Raw genomic sequence first — 21,289 nt, forward strand, 5'->3', positions numbered from 1 at the left:
TAAATGTTATTTCGAAAATGTGAGCTAAAAAAAAATATTTCCGTACTTTTAAAATTAGTAGACATTCCAAAAATAACAAACTTGTATATTCATAATTGTAAATTAATATATTTACTAAAACTTTTATATAGGAAATAAATAATAATTATGTATTTTGGAATTGTTCCAATCTATTGGAATTTATATGTTTTTAGTGTCAAATATTCTAATTTCTATGAATTTAATTGATTACTAATTGATCGATATCTTAAGCATAAAGTTAAAAATATTATGATCAACATTTAATGTTTCTGTTCATATGAAAATAACAATATTTTAGAACAATTTTGGCTTATTGGAATTGAGGTAATCATTTCAGGCTCATGTTGACTCTAACGTAAACATGAGAGGAAGACAAAATACACCAAATGTGTAATCATAGCTTTTTTTAGTAGACTTAAAGACATGTGACGAGATGAGTGAATTTTTTTAATTAAAATAAATAATGTTGAATCATAGATTTATTCACAAGTTTAGACAGGACATAGATAGATGTTTTCATGATAATTATATTATTTATCGTATAATTAATAAGATATAATGAAAAGTGTAATTTAAAATATTTATGTCAAAACCAACGTACAACATTAATGTTGCATAATAAAATGACAAATTTGTAAATTCAAAATTATAAATTAATAGATTCATTCACAAATTTAGACGGAAAATAGATAAAACGAAAACTTGTAAATTCACGATTAAATATGAAAATGATAAAATGACAAACTTTTAAATTCACTATTTTAAACTAATAGATTTATTCACACATTTAGATAAAAAAAATAAAAAAAAAAATAGATACAGTTCTCATTGTTTTCTTATAAGATAGTTTAAATCTCGCGTGATTTCGAAGCGATTAACTGAATGCTTTTATTAATTTTCTAAAAAAAGCTTTGATCTCAAATCCGAAATCACTGTAAGTTTATTCATTATCGGTTCTAGATACGGGACTTTTGTGTATAAATTAAAAGGCCAATGGAGGTGGTCTTCCCCTGGCTAGATATATATATATATATATGTATTTTCTATTTATAAAACTGATATATTTCACATTTTCATAATCCGAATTTTTCGTTTTAAACTGTAATTTATTCTCAAAAGCCACAGCATCAATTAATACTCTTTCGTTTTACTATTTACGTTATCAGTCAATGCTCTTAAATTAATACTTATATTGTCAATTAATGCTCTAATTAATTAGATTCATTGAAGACAATATAATCTCAAAATTAAAATTAAAATAAACCTCAAAACAATATAAATTTAATTAAAAACTAAATACACAAAGTTATTTAAGCATTTCCTAACACCATATTATATTTAAAAAATAGTGTATGTAGCGATCGAAAATGTCGATGCTCATTTCCTTGGTTTTCAAAATATATTTTGTTTTGCGCTAATATTTTTTGAATAAAATAAAATTAATTTTTTTTTTAAATTTAGAGTGTTAAAGTTATCTAAAGATTTAAAAATATAGATAGATAAACATAAAAATAACTTACATTCAAAATATTATGGAAAGTAGATAACATATTAGTTAAAGATAAATTTACTAAAATTGGTCTATATGATTTTTTTTTTATCAAATAAAAATTGAGAGTATTTTTGGTGTTTAAAATTTGTGAACATAAAAAAAAAATATTCTTTATAATAAAAATAGAGTCGATTAGCTATTTGAAATACTATCGCAGAAGGGTATCATAGTCTTGTCGTCTTCTCCTTCAAAGTTCGCGGTCTGTGCAACAAGTATCATGCTACGTCTCCAACTAACTCCCATCACAAGACCCATTTCAAATCTCATTTTCTTTTGAATATTTGGCTATGGCCTTCTCCAATGGCAGCGAGTTCTTCGAGTTGGACGTGGAAATTGACGGGGAAAGGAACTTCGCGCGCCCGTCCAACGCGGACTCGGTGGCGCAGGACGAAGAAGAGCTGCGCTGGGCGGCGATCGAGAAGCTTCCGTCTCGGAACCGCGCCAATTTCGCTCTGCTCAGGCGCACATCGTCGGATTCTAGTGGCGGCGAGGAGTATACTGACACCATCGACGTGAGAAAGCTTAATCGTTTCAATCGCGAGCTTGTGGTTAAGAGAGCGCTCGCCACCAACGCGCAGGACAACTTCAAACTCCTTTCCGGAATCAAAGAACGTCTCGACAGGTAATTACCATGTCCATCCATGCATTATGATACTGATTCATTTTTCCTGAACTATGCATGTTTTCTTTCGAATTAATCTTCCGTTACGAATTAAATAACTCTACGACTACTTGCTACGTACGGTATTTGTTTGATTAAAAATATAATTTGTTAGTTTATGTGTAACTCACACCTCGAGCTGTCCTTTTTCATGTAAATCAATAGAGTGGGTCTGGAGATTCCCAAAGTTGAGGTTCGGTTTGAGAACCTTCACGTAACTGCCAACGTACAGATCGGTTCCAGAGCTCTTCCGACTTTGGTAAACTATTCGCGTGATATGATCGAGGTAATGCATTTTACACACGCTCGGTTATTCCATTCGCGCTTTTCCAATTTCCTAACTCAGATTTTATGTTGGATGTTTTTTTCAGCATATATTAACCAAACTGAGGTTATTTTCGCCCAAAAGACATGCTCTAACCATCCTGAGTGACATCAGTGGGGTGGTAAAACCAAGAAGGTAAGCACCAGCCACTGTCCCATGCAGGTTCTCTCCTGCGATAAGTAAATTTCCGCTGTCAGCTATGCTGCATATTTACCATTTAAGATAAGATGCATTTGGATCCTCATATTGGTTTCTTAGTCCCGACCACCATGCCCAGATTATTCAGATACCAAGTGATTACTGTATAATGGGACCCTGGATGCAAAATGATCTGAAGATTTGGGTGGTAAAGAATTGACAACGAATACATGGTGATTGTGATCCATTTAGGAGTGCTCTATACTATGCCAAAGTTATAGCATCTACTTAAATGCCCTTCGAATAAAAATATATTTGGAAACTGTTGTATCACTTTCAATTTCATGTTAACATATCAGAACTATGACTCTCATTTGAAAAATCATCCCAAAAGGTGGAAGATTCAAGCAAATTTAGATCCTGTCAACACTCTTGGAGTTGGATCATATGAAAATTCTTCATACTTTGAGTGCTCGTTAATATTAGCTAAAGAAATCTGTACGTAGATGAGTGCTGAATGCCACAGTTATTTTTACCGGTACAAGAATTTAAATTCCTTATAATTATTCCCTACGACTAAACTATCAAGTCAGTATAAATATCTCACTTAGTAGCAAAAAGAACTTGAATATCTTAGCTTCATTGTCATTGGTTATATAATGATTAAGGCTCTGCCGAAAAAAAAAACACATAATAGGCTTCTTACAGTTGGTTCAACAATGTCAACTAAAAAAGCCGTAGCTTACATTTCTAACAAATGTAACTCACAATTGGCATATGTTCTCAGGCTACCCTTGATTTCTCTACTATACTTGAACTCATAATTGGCACATGTTCTAAGGCTACCCTTGATTTACCTACTAGACTTGGACAATCCACACCTTGATATTTAGCTTCAAGAAAAAAAAAAGTGACTTGACAATGAGGAACTAAATCACATGTCTCATGCTCATGGGATTTGAAATTAAAGGCTTGAAATTTGTTTGTTATAGCACATCTTATGTTTTTATGCTAAAAATACAATTAAATAGTTTTTTTTTTTTTTGGGTTAGTACGTCCATAATCTTATCATGCATATGTTGGACTCTCACTAGGATGACGCTGCTTTTGGGGCCACCAGGTTCTGGAAAATCGACGTTGCTTCTGGCTCTTGCAGGGAAACTTGAAAGTGGCTTGAAGGTCTGTATATGGATATTGGTGCATCACCGTAACATCTACTAAAAATGAAACTTTCACGTGTAAAACTGCAGACACAGCCGTCTTAAATCGTCCACCAAGTACCGTGCTAATGAAGCCAAATGAAGTAATATTTATTTATTAGATTTCTAAGTACACGTAAAAATGAGTATCCAGCTACAATGAACTTTCAGAAGGTACTGAGATCATAGATATAAGATTTTTTTCGGTCCAAGTTGGTACAATAAGATCAAGTGTAGACATCGGTTTTTTCAAGAATGTCACAACAATGAAACACATTTGACAATTTTAGCATGGTCATGACCTGTGGTCCTGTTTTGGTCCTTTCTAGCCATGAATAAGCATGTGATAGCAAAAAGGAATTCCCAAAGGAAAAAAAATCACAAATTTTGGTTAAATTTGTCTGGTTGTTTATTGAAGTCCTTGTTCTATCCATCAGTCTTCATAAAAAATTTTTATGGTCTCAGAAAAGTGGAGATATCACATACAACGGTCATCAGCTTGATGATTTTTTTGTCCAACGGACATCTGCATACATAAGCCAGACTGATAATCACATCGCGGAGCTAACTGTAAGAGAAACACTAGATTTTGCCGCTAGATGCCAAGGCTCAAGTGACGGTTTTTCAGGTACGTTGTGTAATTTTCTTCCAGTTTTTTGGGATAATTTAAATATTTAATCACTAAACTTCAATTTGTACCTATTCACTAACCCAACTTAAAATTTTCCAAAGAATTTTTTTCAAGATTTTTTGAAAGTTACATCTTTAGAAAGTTTTAATTAAGAGTTGGCGTGATACATTATTTTCGATGAAACACTTTACTGTAAGCTATGGCTGAAGAAAACACCATGCATTTTGAGTTTCTCAATTTTAAGTTAATTCTTTATATCGATTAGTATCGTTATTTTACTTACTATATCGGAATAGGGAGCAAATGGATATTTCATTCACAATTCATAATTTTTATGGTTATTATGTGGCAGGATATATGGAGGATCTTACTCGGTTGGAGAAGGAAAAGAATATACGTCCCCGCCCTGAGATAGATGCTTATATGAAGGTGCCAATAGATTCGAATTTTAAAACTTATATCAATGTTGGATATTACCTATGACTGTGAAAACAATCTTTTTCTCAGGCATCTTCTGTTGGTGGTAAGAGACATAGTGTCTCAACAGACTACATCTTGAAAGTTCTCGGTCTGGATGTATGCTCTGATACATTAGTTGGCAATGATATGCTCCGGGGTGTTTCAGGGGGACAGAAAAAGAGAGTGACTACAGGTCTCTCTGTACTCTCTCATGCATGTTGTTTGGTGTATTTCATGTGAATATATGAATGTGTGCACATGCATACACTATTATTAAGTATTTGGCTTTTCTTGGCTCATATATAAGCAAATGATATTCCTGAAAGATTCTGGCGTAAAGGGGAAGTTCCATTTTTACTTGTAAATATAAAATCCAGAACAACTAACCTTTAAAAATAAAATAAAACCCTTTTTGGTTTCAAACAGATGCTCTTTCATAGTTATTGACAAAATCGTTATGTTTCACTTTTTAAGATCTTGCGCATAGAATATCTGGTAACAAAAAGGCTGCAAGAAAAAGTACTGTGCAAGTTTCAGCAGTTGGTTTCTATGTTCCTCGACTAGAGGCATGACAAGTTTGTAGGTTTCTACAATTACAAAAACGCCTTGATGCAAACCTTGCGATGAATGATATTTTTTGTGGTATCCAGTCTATTATCATGGTTTTCTATCGTTCATAAAAGGTCTAGTGCGAATGCAGGATGTCAGAAACGGTGGGGAAGAACTTGAAATTAAATGTATACACATCTATAATCATTTGCTAATGTGAAATCGAAATCTGATTGGGTTAACAATAAAAAGCCTAATATATATACTCAAGAAAAGTCGTCAATCAGTAAGCGGATGATCAATGAGGAAGTTTGTGAAGAGTTTTTAAGAACCACCAGGATTTTTTTTGGTTTTTGACGCACAATATAATTCTTTTGTTATAGGTTTCAGTTGATTAATTATATTTCTAATTGCATGTTTCTTGATTTTAACTTTGTTAATCCACGCTATACTTAAATGGTTCTTACTAAGGTCTCCATGTGGCTTTGATTGAAACACTAATATGTCTTGCTTTTTCAGGAGAAATGGTGGTTGGGCCTAGGAAAACTCTTTTTATGGATGAGATATCAACTGGGCTAGATAGCTCTACAACATACCAAATTGTAAATTGTATAAGAAATTTTGTTCATGTGATGGAAGGAACAGTTTTAATGGCACTTCTTCAGCCTGCTCCTGAAACTTTCGAACTTTTTGATGATCTGATACTGTTATCTGAAGGATATCTTATATATCAAGGACCTCGGGCCAGTGTTATTGAGTTTTTTGAGTCATTGGGTTTTCGTTTGCCTCCTCGTAAGAGTATTGCTGATTTTCTTCAAGAGGTAAATCGTTAGCTGTTTCTGGTTCTTGTTATCATTCATTCGAGTCTCATCTAAGCATTGAATTTCTAGGTAACATCAAGAAAGGATCAGGCACAATACTGGAGTGATAATTCCAAACCATATGAGTTTGTTCCAGTGTCAAAACTAGCTGAAGATTTTAGGATTTCTAGATATGCTCAGGACCTAAAATCTTTTCTCTCTGTTCCATACAATAAAACCAGAAAACACTCTTCAGCTCTGCCCACAACAAATTTTGCTGTGTCAAAATGGGTGCTCTTCAAAGCATGTTTTTCCAGAGAGTTGCTTCTCATTAACAGGCATCGTTTTCTGTACATCTTTAGAACATGCCAGGTACTTTACCTTCCTTTAAATGATTTTTCACTTTCATGTGCATTTCAGGGTCTCTGTGTATTGTGCTACAGTATTTGACAATATTTGAATCGTCTACATTTTCTTAGTGCTCACAAAAAGGAAATAAGGTAAATTAAAGTAACTTGTTGAAGCTTAAGAATATACAACAGATGCTAGCTTGTTGGAATTGTGTTCAGGTTTTCTGACGCATATATTAAATATATGTCATCAATCAGCGCATAATTGTTCATGTTGTAAACTAAATCCTTGCTCTTGGGTATTTGTTCTTGAGCTAATATGCATTTTACAGGTTGCATTTGTAGGATTTGTGACCTGTACTATGTTTCTTCGAACGAAGCTACACCCTGTTGATGTGACAAATGGTGACCTGTATATTTCATGTTTGTTTTTCGGTCTCGTGCATATGATGTTTAATGGATTTTCAGAGCTACCTCTTATGATATTTCGACTTCCAGTATTTTACAAGCAACGAGATAATCTTTTCTATCCTGCATGGACATGGTCTCTCTCCAGTTTCATTCTTCGTGTCCCTTACTCAGTGATCGAGGCTGTAGTATGGTCTTGCATTGTTTATTATTCAGTAGGATTTGCTCCTGGAGCTGGAAGGTATCCCCTATAAATTATCTATGTTCACGCAATACATGTTTTTAAATAAATTAACTCTCCTGTCTTAAATGTCTCAGGTTTTTCCGCTTTATGTTTTTACTCTTCTCAGTGCACCAAATGGCATTGGGTCTTTTTCGGACAATGGCATGTCTTGCTAGAGATATGATAATCGCAAATACTTTTGGATCAGCTGCCTTATTGATAGTATTTTTATTAGGTGGATTTATTTTACCAAAAGGTGAGTGCTGGTATTTATCACAAGGATTGCTCTTAATAATTATTTGGAATGATAACTTTTTCTTTCAGGAATGATCAAGCCATGGTGGGTCTGGGCCTTCTGGGTGTCTCCATTGTCCTATGGGCAGCGTGCGATTTCTGTTAATGAATTTACTGCCACGAGATGGATGGAGGTATGCTCTCTGGATTTATAGCAGAGAATTTCCATCCACTGATGTATTATTTTTTCCTGTTGGTGATATGTAATTTGCAGACATCAGCTGCTGGAAACTTTACCCTTGGAAACACTGTTCTCCAGCTTCATAGTTTACCCAGTGATCGATATTGGTATTGGCTTGGAGTTTGTGTGTTACTAGCGTATGCTCTGTTTTTCAACATCACCGTGACATTGGCGCTCGCCTTTCTCAAACGTAAGTTATCAAGAACATTCGACATAAACTTAATGTCTGCACAATTGCTGAAAATAGCACAAGACTAAGCAGAATCATGGGGATAGTAAACTAAACTAGGTTTTGTCGGCAGAAGAATGTAGTAGACATGTGGCAGACAAAGATATTAATGAGACAGGTGTATGAAATTTCAAAAGTAAGACACGTTTTAATGGTTGTCAATGTAGTGGAAATTTCTCGGAAATTTCAGATTCATATAGACAAGGGGCTCTATAAATAGAGCTCTCCCTTTTATCCTGAAATCATCACTTCTTCGAGTTTTCTCTCATCCTATTAGTTCTATAATATTTGTGAGGTGTTTGTTCTCCTGTATTAAGTGTGTGTTCTCTTTGTAAACACAGTGAATGAGTTGTACACCTCAAAATATTATAGTGAAATTCTTTTCATCTTGGCCGTGGTTTTTACCCTAATAATTTTTAGGGGTTTTCCACGTAAATCTCGGTGTCCAGTTTATTCTTTATTTTCGGGTTTTATTATCTCAAATTCCGCACGTAGGACCAATAATTGGTATCAGAGCCTTGGTTTAAAATTTCTTAAAATTCTGAGTATGCTCTGTGGTTGCACCCTAGACTGATCTTCCACATCAGAAAAGATTTTTTTGAGATTTTTTATTTAAGGCGGGATTATTTTTTCCAGTATAATAAAATTGTTGTAGACATAATGACGGACATGTACGAGATAGCAAAGTTCAACGGAAGAAATTTTATGATGTGGAAAATAAAGATACAAGCAGTTTTAAGAAATGAGAATTGCTTGGCGGATATTGGGGATAGACTGGTGGAAATTACGGACGATGTAAAGTGGAAAGAGATGAATGATAATGCTGTTGTCAATTTACACTTGGCTATAGCAGACGAAGTATTGTCAAGTATCTCTGAGATAAAAACAGCAAAAGTTATCTGGGATACTCTGACAAAGATGTACGAGGTCAAGTCGCTACACAACATGATTTTCTTAAAGAGAAGGCTTTATATTCTTCGGATGGCGGAATCCTCATCGATGACCGACCATATCAATACACTAAATACTCTATTTGCCTAACTCAATTTCATGGGGCATAAAATAGGGGAAAATGAACGTGCGGATTCATATGATCAACTTTTACTTCAAAGTCTACCAGATTCATATGATCAACTTATCATCAACATAACCAATAATATTCTTATTGGCTTTCTAAGATTCGACGATGTCTTAATTGCGGTTCTCGGAGAAGAAAGTCGGCGCAAGCATAAGAAAGATAGGTTGGTAACATCGAAGCAGGCAGAGGCTTTGCCGATGATAAGAGGAAGATTTATGGACCGTGACTCCAGTGGGAGCTAAAGAAGAGGTAGATCAAAGTCGAGAAGTAAGAAGAAAAATATTTACCGCTTTAAATGTGGCGGTAAAGGGCACTTCAAGAAAGAGTGTACGAGTATCGATAAAAGTTCTCAAGGAAATGTGGCCAGTATTCCAGGCAGTGGTGAAATATTATTCAGCGAAGCAATAACAGTTCCAGAAGGCAGACACAAATTTTGTGACACATGAATTACGGATTCAGGAGCGACGTGGCACATGACATCTCGGAGAAAATAGTTTGATCATTATGAACCAGTCTCAGGAGGATCTGTATTAATGGGAAATGATCATGCCATGGAAATCGCTGGGGTCGGTACCATCAAAATTAAAATGTTTGATGGCACCATTCGCACCATACAGGAGGTACGACATGTGAAAGGACTTACGAAGAATCTTTTGTCCTTGGGGCAATTGGATGACATCGGGTGCAAATGAGATCATGAAAATTGTGAAAGGCGCGCTTGTGGTTATGAAGGCGAAAAAGGTTGCTGCAAATCTGTATGTACTTTTGGAAGAAACACACAAAGAGGCAGAACTAGCTGTTGCATCAATTGGTTCAGGAGAAGAATTAAAGGTGTCATGGCATAGAAAGCTCGGGCATATGTCAGAACGAGGGTTGAAAATTCTCTCAGAACCGAAGCTGCTGTCGGGACTTACAAAAGTGTCACTACCCTTTTTTGAGCACTGTGTTACCAGTAAACAACACAGATTAAAGTTTGGCACTTCTACTGCCAGGAGCAAAAGCATATTGGAGCTGATTAATTCGGATGTTTGGCAAGCATCGGTTGTATCCCTAGGAGGAGCGAGATACTTTGTCTCGTTCATTGATGATTTTTCTAGGAGATGTTGGGTATATCCAATCAAGAAGAAATCAGATGTTTTTCAAGTCTTCAAAGATTTCAAAGCGCGGGTTGAACTTGATTCTGAAAAGAAAATCAACTGTCTGAGGACCGACAATGGAGGAGAATATACCAGTGACGAATTTGATGCATATTGTCAACATGAAGGCATCAAAAGATAATTCACGACGACTTACACACCTCAACAGAATGGAGTGGCGGAGCGGATGAACAGGACCTTGTTGGATAGAACAAGAGCTATGTTGAGGACTGCGGGTCTAGACAAGTCATTTTGGGCGGAAGCAGTCAAAACCGCTTGTTATATTATCAATCGTTCTCCTTCAGTGGCGATTGATCTGAAGACTCCGATGGAGATGTAGACCAGGAAGCCGACAGATTATTCTCATTTGCATACATTTGGAAGTCCTGTGTACGTTCTGTACAATTAGCAAGAAAGATCGAAGTTGGATTCGAAATCCAGAAAATGTATCTTCTTGGGTTATGCTGATGGAGTAAAGGGGTTTCGCTTGTGGGATCCTACTGTTCACAAGCTTGTCATCAGCAGAGATGTTATCTTCGAGGAAGATAAAGTAAAGGGAGACAAAGGCACGCAAAATTCAGAAACTACTATTTTTCAGGTGGAAAATAAGACGGACGAAGGTAAAGTTTCTTGTGAAGCAGTACCAGAGCACGAAGAACAAGAACATGTTGAGTCTGAAGTTTCCAATGTGAGGCAGTCAACTCGAGATAGAAGAACACCAGGTTGGCTTTCAGATTATGTTACTGAAAGCAATATTGCATATTGTTTATTATCAGAGGATGGTGAGCCATCGAGTTTCCACGAGGCTACTCAAAGCTCGGATGTATCTTTGTGGATGATAGCAATGCAAGAAGAATTGGAGGCATTGGACAAGAATAAAACTTGGGATCTTGTTACACTACTACGAGGGAGGAAAGCCATTGGAAACAGGTGGGTCTATAAGATCAAGCGTGATGGCAATAACCAAGTGGAGCGGTATCGTGCTAGATTGGTCATAAAAGGGTATGCTCAGAAAGAAGGCATTGACTTCAATGAAATATTTTCTCCTGCGGTTCGGCTTACAACAGTCAGAGTGGTGCTGACATTGTGTGCGGTGTTTGACCTACATCTAGAACAACTAGATGTGAAAACAACATTTCTTCATGGAGATCTTGAAGAAGAAATCTATATGCTCCAGTCAGAAGGTTTTGAAGAAAATGGCAAAGAGAACTTGGTTTGCAGGTTGAACAAATCTATGTACGGTCTCAAACAGGCACCGAGGTGTTGGTACAAGAGATTTAATTCCTATATCATGAGCCTTGGATACAACAGATTGAGTGCAGACCCTTGTACGTATTTCAAGAGGTTTGGTGATGATTATATCATTTTGCTGTTGTATGTGGACGACATGTTGGTAGCAGGCCCCAAAAAAGATCATGTCCAAGTATTGAAGGCACAGTTTGCTAGGGAATTTGATATGAAGGACTTGGGACCAGCAAACAAAATTCTAGGGATGCAAGTTCACCGAGATAGAAGTAACAGAAAGATTTGGCTTTCCTAGAAAACATATTTGAAGAAAATCTTGCAACGCTTCAACATGCAAGATAGTAAGCCAATATCGACCCCTCTTCCTGTTAACTTCAAGTTATTCTCGGAGATGTGTCCTAGCAGTGAAGCAGAGAGGATAGAGATGTCTCGAGTACCATATGCATCAGAAGTGGGAAGTTTGATGTTCGCCATGATCTGTACAAGACCGGACATTGCTCAAGCAGTGGGAGCAGTTAGTCGGTATATGGAGAATCCTGGACGAGAGCATTGGAGCACTGTTAAGAGGATCCTTGGATACATTAAGGGTACCTCAAATGCTGCATTATGTTATGGAGGATCAAATTTTATACTCAGGGGCCATGTCGATTCAGATTATGCAGGTGATCCTGATAAGAGGAAATCTACTACTGATTATGTGTTTACACTTGCAGGGGGAGCTGTAAGCAGGGTTTCAAAACTGCAGACCGTTGTGGCAATATCTACAACAGAGGCAGAATACATGACATCCACTCAAGCTTGCAAGGAGACGACAATATGGATTAAAAGGTTATTGGAGGAGATCGGGCACAAACAAGATAATGTTCCTTTGTTTTGTGACAGTCAGAGTGCCTTGCACATCGCAAGGAATCCAGTCTTTCATTCCAGGACGAAACACATTGGAGTTCAATTTCGCTTTGTGCGGGAAGTGGTTGAAGAAGGAAGCGTGGATATGCAGAAGATCCATACCAAAGATAACATAGCTGATTTTTTGACCAAGCCAGTGAACATTGATAAGTTTGAGTGGTGTAGATACTCAAGTGGTCTAGCGGAAACGTAAGCAGCAGGGAATGGCAAGATTGAAAGGATGTGTAGAGATGTGTTTGATTCTCAATCAAATCTCCAAGTGGGAGAAATGTCGTCAGAGGAATGTAGTAGACATGTGGCAGACAAAGATATTAATGAGGCAGGTGTATGAAATTTCAAAAGAAAGACACATTTTAATGGTTGTCTATGCAGCGGAAATCTCTCGGAAATTTCAGAAGGAAATATGAATACGCGTTTTTAACGCGTATTCACACGGACAAGGGGCTCTATAAATAGAGCTCCCCCTTTCATTCTGAAATCATCCCTTTTTCGAGTTTTCTCTCATCCTATTAGTTCTATAATATCTGTGAGGTGTTTGTTCTCCTGTATTAAGAGAGTGTGTGTTCTCTCTTTGGAAACACAGTGAATGAGTTGTACACCACAAAATATTATAGTGGAATTCTTTTCATCTTGCCCGTGGTTTTTACCCTAATAATTTTTAGGGGTTTTCCATGTAAATCTCGGTGTCCAGTTTATTTTTTATTTTCGGGTTTTATTATCTCAAATTCCGCACGTGGGAACAACAGGTTTGTGACAGGAAAAGTATCATCTTACCTCTTGGAATGCAAATACGTTCAAAATCTATCCTCAAGTTTCATCCTACAATGTTCAATGCACTATGTCTAATCTCCAGGAAGAGATGCTATGGTTGAAACATTAATTTATACCTTTACAAAAGAAGCTGAAAATTACATACAAAAGAAATGATGCTTACAATGTGCAAGGTGTAGAATTGATTTTAACGATTGCATATTGATATCTATCGAATTTGAACCCATGCATATAAAGATCATGTATAATTTCAAGTTTGACATGGTATTGAACTGGAGAATTTCTTTTTCCATGTAGGCAACGAAATTAGTGAAATTAAATGCTTTCATCCTGGCATCGTGTTATTGGATATAAACTTCTTCGGTTTTTAACCTTTTTTTATCGCTATTGCAGCTATGAAAAAATCACAAACAATTGTTTCACAGGATCATGATCTAGTAAATTCAGCGAGCAACGGTATGATGTCAACAAAACCATTTTCCAATTGCAATCAAGAAGGGTCAAAGTTGTCTTCATTTGTTAACTGATATAGCAGGTCAAGCTGAAAAATCTGATATGATCTTAGGAACGGATGCAAAAACAAAGAAAGGAATGATTCTCCCATTTCAACCATTAACCATGAATTTCCATAATGTCAATTACTTTGTTGATATGCCCAAGGTACCAGTTTTTGTGCAACTTGGTCCTATGAACGTTCTATGCTTCCAATACCATATTATGATATACCTGCTGATTTCAAGGAAATGAGCTCACAAGGTGTGCCAGAAACAAGGTTGCAATTGTTATCCAATGTCAGTGGAGTATTCTCACCTGGTGTTCTTACTGCATTAGTTGGGTCAAGTGGGGCAGGGAAGACCACATTGATGGATGTACTTGCTGGTAGGAAGACAAGTGGGTATGTAGAGGGAGAGATTAAAATATCTGGTTACCTTAAGGAACAAAAAACATTTGCTAGAATATCAGGATATGTTGAACAAAGCGACATACATTCTCCTCAGTTGACAGTTCATGAATCTCTCTGGTTTTCCTCATTTCTTAGGCTTCCAAAGGAAGTGAATGAAGAACAAAGACGAGTGAGATACTATGGAATTTCATGAATTATTTTTCAATTACACTTGGCTAATATTTTTGTTTCAACACCTGAACACAAGAACAATTCATTTTTCAGGAGTTTGTTGAAGAGGTAATGCAATTAGTAGAACTTGACTCTTTAAGACATGCCTTGGTAGGCTTGCCAGGGAATACTGGCTTATCCACAGAACAAAGAAAACGCTTGACAATTGCAGTGGAGCTTGTCGCAAATCCGTCAATCATTTTTATGGATGAACCTACATCTGGTCTTGATGCACGAGCAGCAGCCATTGTCATGCGAACAGTACGTAATACTGTTGATACTGGAAGAACAGTTGTTTGTACCATTCATCAGCCGAGTATTGAGATATTTGAAACCTTTGATGAGGTTAGATATCTGAGAACTAAAATTTGAGTACACTAGTTAGATGCTAGTTAACTGATGGTTGTTAAATATTGCAGCTACTTTTAATGAAGCGAGGGGGAAGAGTGATATATGGTGGAAAGCTAGGTGAGAAATCACAAACCATGATAGACTATTTTCAGGTAAAACACTATGTATTATAAAACAGCCTGAATTTGGCTAAAACACGTCGATAAATTTCTTAGAAGCTAAAAAAACTTTTCAAAATATTTTGTCATATCCAGTAGTGCAGAGAATTTGACGGGTTACATTTAAATTTTTTTATTCATAATTTATATTATTTTAACTTTCTTTTCTTACCCAGGAGATTAGTGGAATTCCCCCAATACCAAACGGTTACAATCCTGCGACTTGGATGCTTGAGATAAGCACGCCTTTTGTCGAAGAAAGGATTACAAAAGATTTTGCGGTGATTTACTGTAATTCCCAGCAGTACAGGTAATGTTATTCAATGCCATTAAGTCCCCATGAAAAGGTTTTCGTGATTGATTATTGTCATGGACTTATTAAGAAAATTTCAGTCATAGTTTCCTTCTAATTTGATCTAGGGATGTTGAAGCTTCCATTCAGAGATTTAGCATTCCACCTGAACAATCAGAGCCCCTGAAATTTAGCTCCACATATTCTAAAGATGCAATTTCTCAATTTAGTATATGCCTTTGGAAGCAAAATCTTGTGTATTGGCGAAGCCCAATGTACAATGTTGTGAGATTGGTCTTTACGACAGTAAGCGCAATTATCATTGGCACTATATTTTGGGATGTAGGCTCAAAAAGGTAATCTCACGTGTGATACTCTTTTAATATCTTTTCTGTATGATAATTTTTCCATGCATTAATATCTTACATATGCGGTACTATTTTACTATATTTTATGTTCGCTAATTTTTCCAGGTAGTAATATGATATCTGTAGTTTTGTGTTATTCATCGCTCAATAATCAACCTACTAGATATCTTCAAGTGACTCCAAAAAGATCAAGGGTGAATTTTAAATTCCTAATTAAATTTACATCATATTCGACAATAATTGAATTCAAGCTACTAGATCAGAATACATATCCTCACCACTTGGTTCCAAACGATTTAGTGCTCCAAACTTTTGCAAGCTTTTGGTAATTAAACTGATAAACAAACTCATTTCAATTTAAACACACTGAATGTAATACTGAAAACAGTAAGTCCAGTTACTGATTGTAGCTAGAATGCCTCGAGGAGCTAAAACAAAATCTGGTTCTTAAGTACCTCCAAAAGCTGACCATTCCTTGGCTCCAAGAGTTTTATCCAAGACTAACCTTGCCTAAATTATAAGATACAAGTTTCGTGGAGAGTGTATAGGGTTTTGTAGGCCAAGCTTTGAAGTGGTGTGGTAGCTCGGGTTTTATAGGTGCAGAAAACTAAGTGGTGCCCTCCTTTTTTAACCTGCCATAAAGCTCCATTGATCCACAAAATTATGGCAGCTGTGATTCTTCATCGTCGCCATCTTTGAGTTTCTTGAAATTTGAAACTGAAAGAAACTGGAGGGTGGAGGGATAGGATTGTCTCTCAGGTTTCACAAAATTAATAACATGACCTCTAGAACAAAGTTCAAGATTTATGCTTAAAGTATGTTCGTTTGTTACCTGTAAGATTACTAAAGGATTATTTTTGTTTTCCATGCATGGAATCTCAATTGAACTATACTACAATTTTTCAAGTGATTGTACAGGGATTCGACTCAAAACTTATTTGTCGTATTGGGAGCGCTTTATTCTTCTGTTCTGTTTCTTGGGGTCAACAATGCTTCTTCAGTACAACCAGTAGTATCCATAGAGAGAACAGTTTTCTACCGAGAAAAAGCTGCTGGAATGTACTCTCCATTTCCTTATGCATTTGCCCAGGTTAGTATTCTGTTAACTGATTTATTTGCATAATAAGGTGGCTGCTACGACCACGAAATTTTTTAAGAGAAAATAACAAAATGTAATCTAACTTTTGATAGAAAATGTAACAAAAAATGAGTGCTCAACCATTACAATAGCTAAACTCTCCCCTTACCCCTCTCACAAGACTTTGTAGCTTGGCCTTTTTTCTCGCCCACAATTTCATTCGAATTTTCTTCTCTTTCTCTATCAGTCGCTCTATAATTTGAATCGAAACAATAAAAACTATACAACATGTTTGTGAATGGTTCTGATTTTTTGTGTTTTCATTGTCTTCAAAGGTATGAAGAAAATAATTCAGTATTTCTAATTGCTGCAAATTATTCTGGCTCTAGGGCCTGTCCTTGATATGGTGCAAGGATCTGGATATAATTATCTTCAAATTTTGTTTGATGATATTGTGTTGACATACCAATTTAATATCTCGCTTCAGGGCCTTGTGGAAATTCCATACATTTTGGTCCAAACGATATCATATGGAATCATTACATACTTCTTGATCAACTTTGAGAGGACAGCTGGTACAGTTAGTTTGATGTTCCTGACTTTCTTCTCAATATTTTTCTCTCCTCCGTGCAGAATTCATTATGTTTATTTTTTCTCCCATCATCACATCGTGGGATTTTTAAAGGAATAAATTTTTTTATTGGGACATCAACATATTAATTTAGTTTTTATTAGAGCACAAAAAATATCTCTATCTATTTACGTAATTGGAACTCGTTATCAGAAAGCAATCAGTGTTGAATTGTCACTTACTTATTGGCAGGCAAATTTTTCCTGTATCTCCTGTTTATGCTTCTTACATTCACATATTTCACCTTCTACGGAATGATGGTCGTTGGTCTTACTCCCACTCAAAACTTGGCTTCCGTCATTTCCTCGGCCTTTTATTCATTATGGAATCTTCTCTCAGGATTCCTGGTTCCAAAACCTGTGAGTATTTTTCCATGACTGATTTTATCTATATAATTAATTACTTTTTGTATCCATGTTGATTGGGTCTAAAAAGTATTTTGATAATCTTGTTGTACACATTTTTTTTTATCATTATATGTTAAATGCCAAGAAAAACGGTACGGGCATGGGTGCCTGCCGGAAATTATAACGGCATATAATCTTTTTGACACATCAAGGGCAAGAGAGGCGAAACAATAAGGGTGAATAAAGTAATTGACTAATTTCGATATTCAATGTAGCCATGTGTGTGTTCAATAGCATTTAGGTAAATAAATTTGTATCTCGACTTCTTCAGTTTCTTTGTAGTTTACATGAGACGTAACATTAGTTATTACAAAGATTCATCTGCGATTGTATCATGAAGTCTTTCTCCGTCCCTTTCGACATCTGGATGAAAAGAGTAGCAAACAAGGAAATGTAAAAGTCCTATTTTAGATAAATTTGGTGCTTTACACTGAAGAAAGGGAACATGCAAGTTCTGATATAATATGAAATTACATATTGATAGATAACACTTCGAACTTAATTATTATTAGAAAACAAGTATTATGTTCAACTTTAATTCTAATCGAATTATCTTGATGCAGCAAATTCCTGGATGGTGGATATGGTTCTATTATGTCTGTCCGATTGCTTGGACTTTACGAGGTATAATAACATCCCAACTGGGTGATGTTGAGACAATGGTTATAGGACCTGGATTCGAAGGTTCGGTGAAGGACTTCATTGAAGCACGGTTTGGCTATGGTCCAGGGATGTTTGGAGTTACAGTAGTAGTGCTCGTTGGATTTATCCTTTTCTTCTTTTCGGTGTTTGCAATCTCTCTCAAAGTTCTCAATTTTCAGAAACGATGATTTTTTTACTTGAAGTAGCAGCCTGCATTCCCTGTAAACTACACAAATACATCCTCTTTTGTCCTGATAATAATACCAAAATTGTTGATCAGTGTTGGCAATATTGACACTTTCGACCATTTCCAACCATAAGGATTTTACTCGGCAATTTGTCTTTTACAATACATTGTTAAGATTGTCAAACCAAGTGCAATCGTCTCCTAAATAATGTTAGGAGTGTTCAGAGGTCGGTTGGGCCTGTTTGTTTGTTTGTTTTTTTTTTTTCCCTTTCAAATTATTAATATGTAACCCATATTTTAGTTTTTTTTACGTTATGGTTTGGTTATCTAAGATTTGAAAAATAAATTTAATTATATATTATACTAATGATGAATTACATGTAAAATTTTTATATCCAAGTCATCATAAGATTGTCAAACTCAAAACATTCATACTTACTTCCAATCGGATCAAAAGGAGCAAAACTCTTTTTTTCTTTTCAACCTATTGAATTTTTAAAAATAACCATCCGTAAAATTTCATCAACATTTATTTTCCCAAATTTTTAAATAAGTTGAATCGAAACGATCATCTCTAGGATTGATATCTACTTCAACCCAACCTTCTTTTTCAATACTTATAACCAAAATATCATTCACATAAGTTTTTATCTGAAAATTTCAACTTACTTGATTTATTTGAGAATAATTTGGTATTTCGCAAAATTTTCGACACCGAGATCACTAAGCTCTTATTGCAACTTTAAGAGTATGTTGATCTATAATATTTTATTCACACACACACACACACACATATATATAATATCTTGGATGACATTTGAAGTTCAAAGCATCGACAACAAGTGCGCAAACTGTTAGTGAAACGTCTACCAATTTTAAAAGTGCGGAAATATATATATTTTTTAAGCTCGCATTTAAAAAAATACAATTAAAATAATCGTATTTATTTGCCAACAAGAATAACGCAGTTTAAAAATAACTAACGTCATCCAAAATCAACGAAAGCGTAAACATGTAAAAATTGTAATATTATCAACATATAAAAATGTGCAACTCCTCTCAAAACACGTGAATCAATATGCGGAAAAATAATGGTCCTCGGATCGTGTCACCGCGCATCCCGCCTGCCTACTCAGTCTAACGTAGCAAGGTAGAAAATTGAGCAACATATTCTTCAATGTTTAGCTGACCCTGTTTCAAATTTTCAAATTCTGCCATCTTATCTTCTCGGTACGAAACTGGGAAAAACATTTGATAAAATTCACCTTTGAAGATCTTCCACGTAATCACTGTACTACGCTGTTCTAAGGCTTCCTTGGTTGCAATCCACCAATTCTTTGCGACCTCCTGTAACTGATACCCAATCAGTTTAACTCTACGTTCATCTAGGTACTCAAGTGAATCAAACAATATCTCTATATCATCTATCCAGCTCTCACAATCAACAGTTGTCTCAGTACCCCTTAGAATCGGCGGTGTCAATGATTGAAACCTCTTCAACTGTATTTCCATCGGAGTTTCTGACACATCCATAGTTGACTTACTGAAGTTGAGTCTATCATTGGCTGATTTGCCAGTGATGTGAAAGTTACTGATGTTTTCCTCAGATGAAACTCCGAGATTGATTCCAGCCAGGGAGATTGATTTCAGCCTTGACTTGATACCAGGTACTGTTTTAATTTAAAACACCGTACCGAATGATACCGATTGAATTGAAGGATCATAAATATTTTCTTAAACATACTTGCATCATACATACTTGAGCATACATAACATCATTTTGCGTAGAGATATGTTTCAAAGCAAGTGACCCATACATAAATGTGCCTGATCAGACTAAACCACAGTACTGGGCTGACAGAGAAAATCCACTGCCACATACATGAGATCCCTGGTCATACTTTACCAGGTAGATTGGTCCCTGGTCATATTTTACCACTTTCCAATCCTGATCTAAATCCGGTCATACTTTATCGCGGTGGAGTGGTCCTCGGCCACGTTCACCGACTTCCAAACCCGTTCATAATTTGGTCACAAGACATTTAGCATACCTCAAAAACATAAAAAAATATTTTCTTTTGCACGTCGAACATACTTACTTGACGTTGAGGGATTCGTTGGATCTCGTTTGGGGCCACTGCTGCACATACTAACATGAGTTCAAACGCTTATCTTAACCATGCTAATCGTACCCAACACCGATATAATTAAATAACTTATGACTTTCTAGACTTCTTGGGACTTGACCGTGTTTTTGTTCATCATACTAAACCATGGCCTGGAACCCCGAATCAAAACTTGAGGTGAAGTCTAAGTTATTCCCAAAAATGAAGTACACGGACCCCGTGCCCAGGTCCGGCTCTGGGCCTGTGTAGGCTCTGTAAAAACGTACCCGAAGAGAAGTAAGGATACGAACCCCGTGTTATGGTGCGTTTGGGGGTCCATGTAGCCACTGTAGGTTAACACCACGATAGAAAACAAGGGACAGACCTCGTGCCAGGGTCTGTGTACGGGTTCGTCTAGCCTCTGTAAAAATCAATCCTGCGGAAATTCTTACACGATGATATTTCTCCCAACTCAAATGAATGGATTAAGAATCGATAGCTCGAGACCCACCCTAGGACGCTATAATATTGACCCCAACCCGTACCAACAATCCAAACCACCCCAATATCGACAAGCACAACAAAACGACACAACCCGACTTTCAACACCATATCAATTCCTACGACTTCTAATACCTCCCAAGCAATTCCCGACTCGAAACGAAACGTCATATGGTGCCTAAACACATCCAACAACATGTCTAAAGGCGGTAGTACTGGCCCGGCGATTCCCAAAGAAGCCTGCAGCAATAAAATTTCAAGAACACATCAAGAACGCATTTTCAAAAACACGCAGTTTG

General features: G+C 36.2%; 1 protein-coding gene across 2 annotated transcripts; it reads left to right on the plus strand.

The window, feature by feature from the left end:
* Window positions 1-1,833: 1,833 nt before the first annotated feature.
* LOC142531434 (ABC transporter G family member 31-like) lies at window positions 1,834-18,525 on the plus strand. Of its 2 annotated transcripts, none has more exons than XM_075637551.1 (24): window positions 1,834-2,195; window positions 2,400-2,520; window positions 2,606-2,694; window positions 3,792-3,876; window positions 4,362-4,524; window positions 4,880-4,956; window positions 5,035-5,179; window positions 6,055-6,356; window positions 6,426-6,707; window positions 7,018-7,334; window positions 7,412-7,572; window positions 7,641-7,744; window positions 7,825-7,981; window positions 13,550-13,612; window positions 13,689-13,816; window positions 13,897-14,229; window positions 14,325-14,615; window positions 14,690-14,773; window positions 14,956-15,089; window positions 15,200-15,427; window positions 16,358-16,529; window positions 17,005-17,092; window positions 17,341-17,507; window positions 18,119-18,525. In XM_075637551.1, exons 1-24 carry the CDS (start codon window positions 1,861-1,863, stop codon window positions 18,383-18,385), a joined length of 4,293 nt encoding a protein of 1,430 aa, XP_075493666.1. In that variant the 5' UTR covers window positions 1,834-1,860; the 3' UTR covers window positions 18,386-18,525. The 2 variants fall into 2 exon arrangements, with proteins under 2 accessions (XP_075493666.1, XP_075493673.1); XM_075637558.1 differs by having other exon boundaries at window positions 13,722-13,816.
* Window positions 18,526-21,289: the final 2,764 nt, after the last annotated feature.

The sequence above is a fragment of the Primulina tabacum genome, chromosome 2, assembly GCF_025594145.1.
Source record: "Primulina tabacum isolate GXHZ01 chromosome 2, ASM2559414v2, whole genome shotgun sequence".
Taxonomy (NCBI): Eukaryota; Viridiplantae; Streptophyta; class Magnoliopsida; order Lamiales; family Gesneriaceae; genus Primulina; species Primulina tabacum.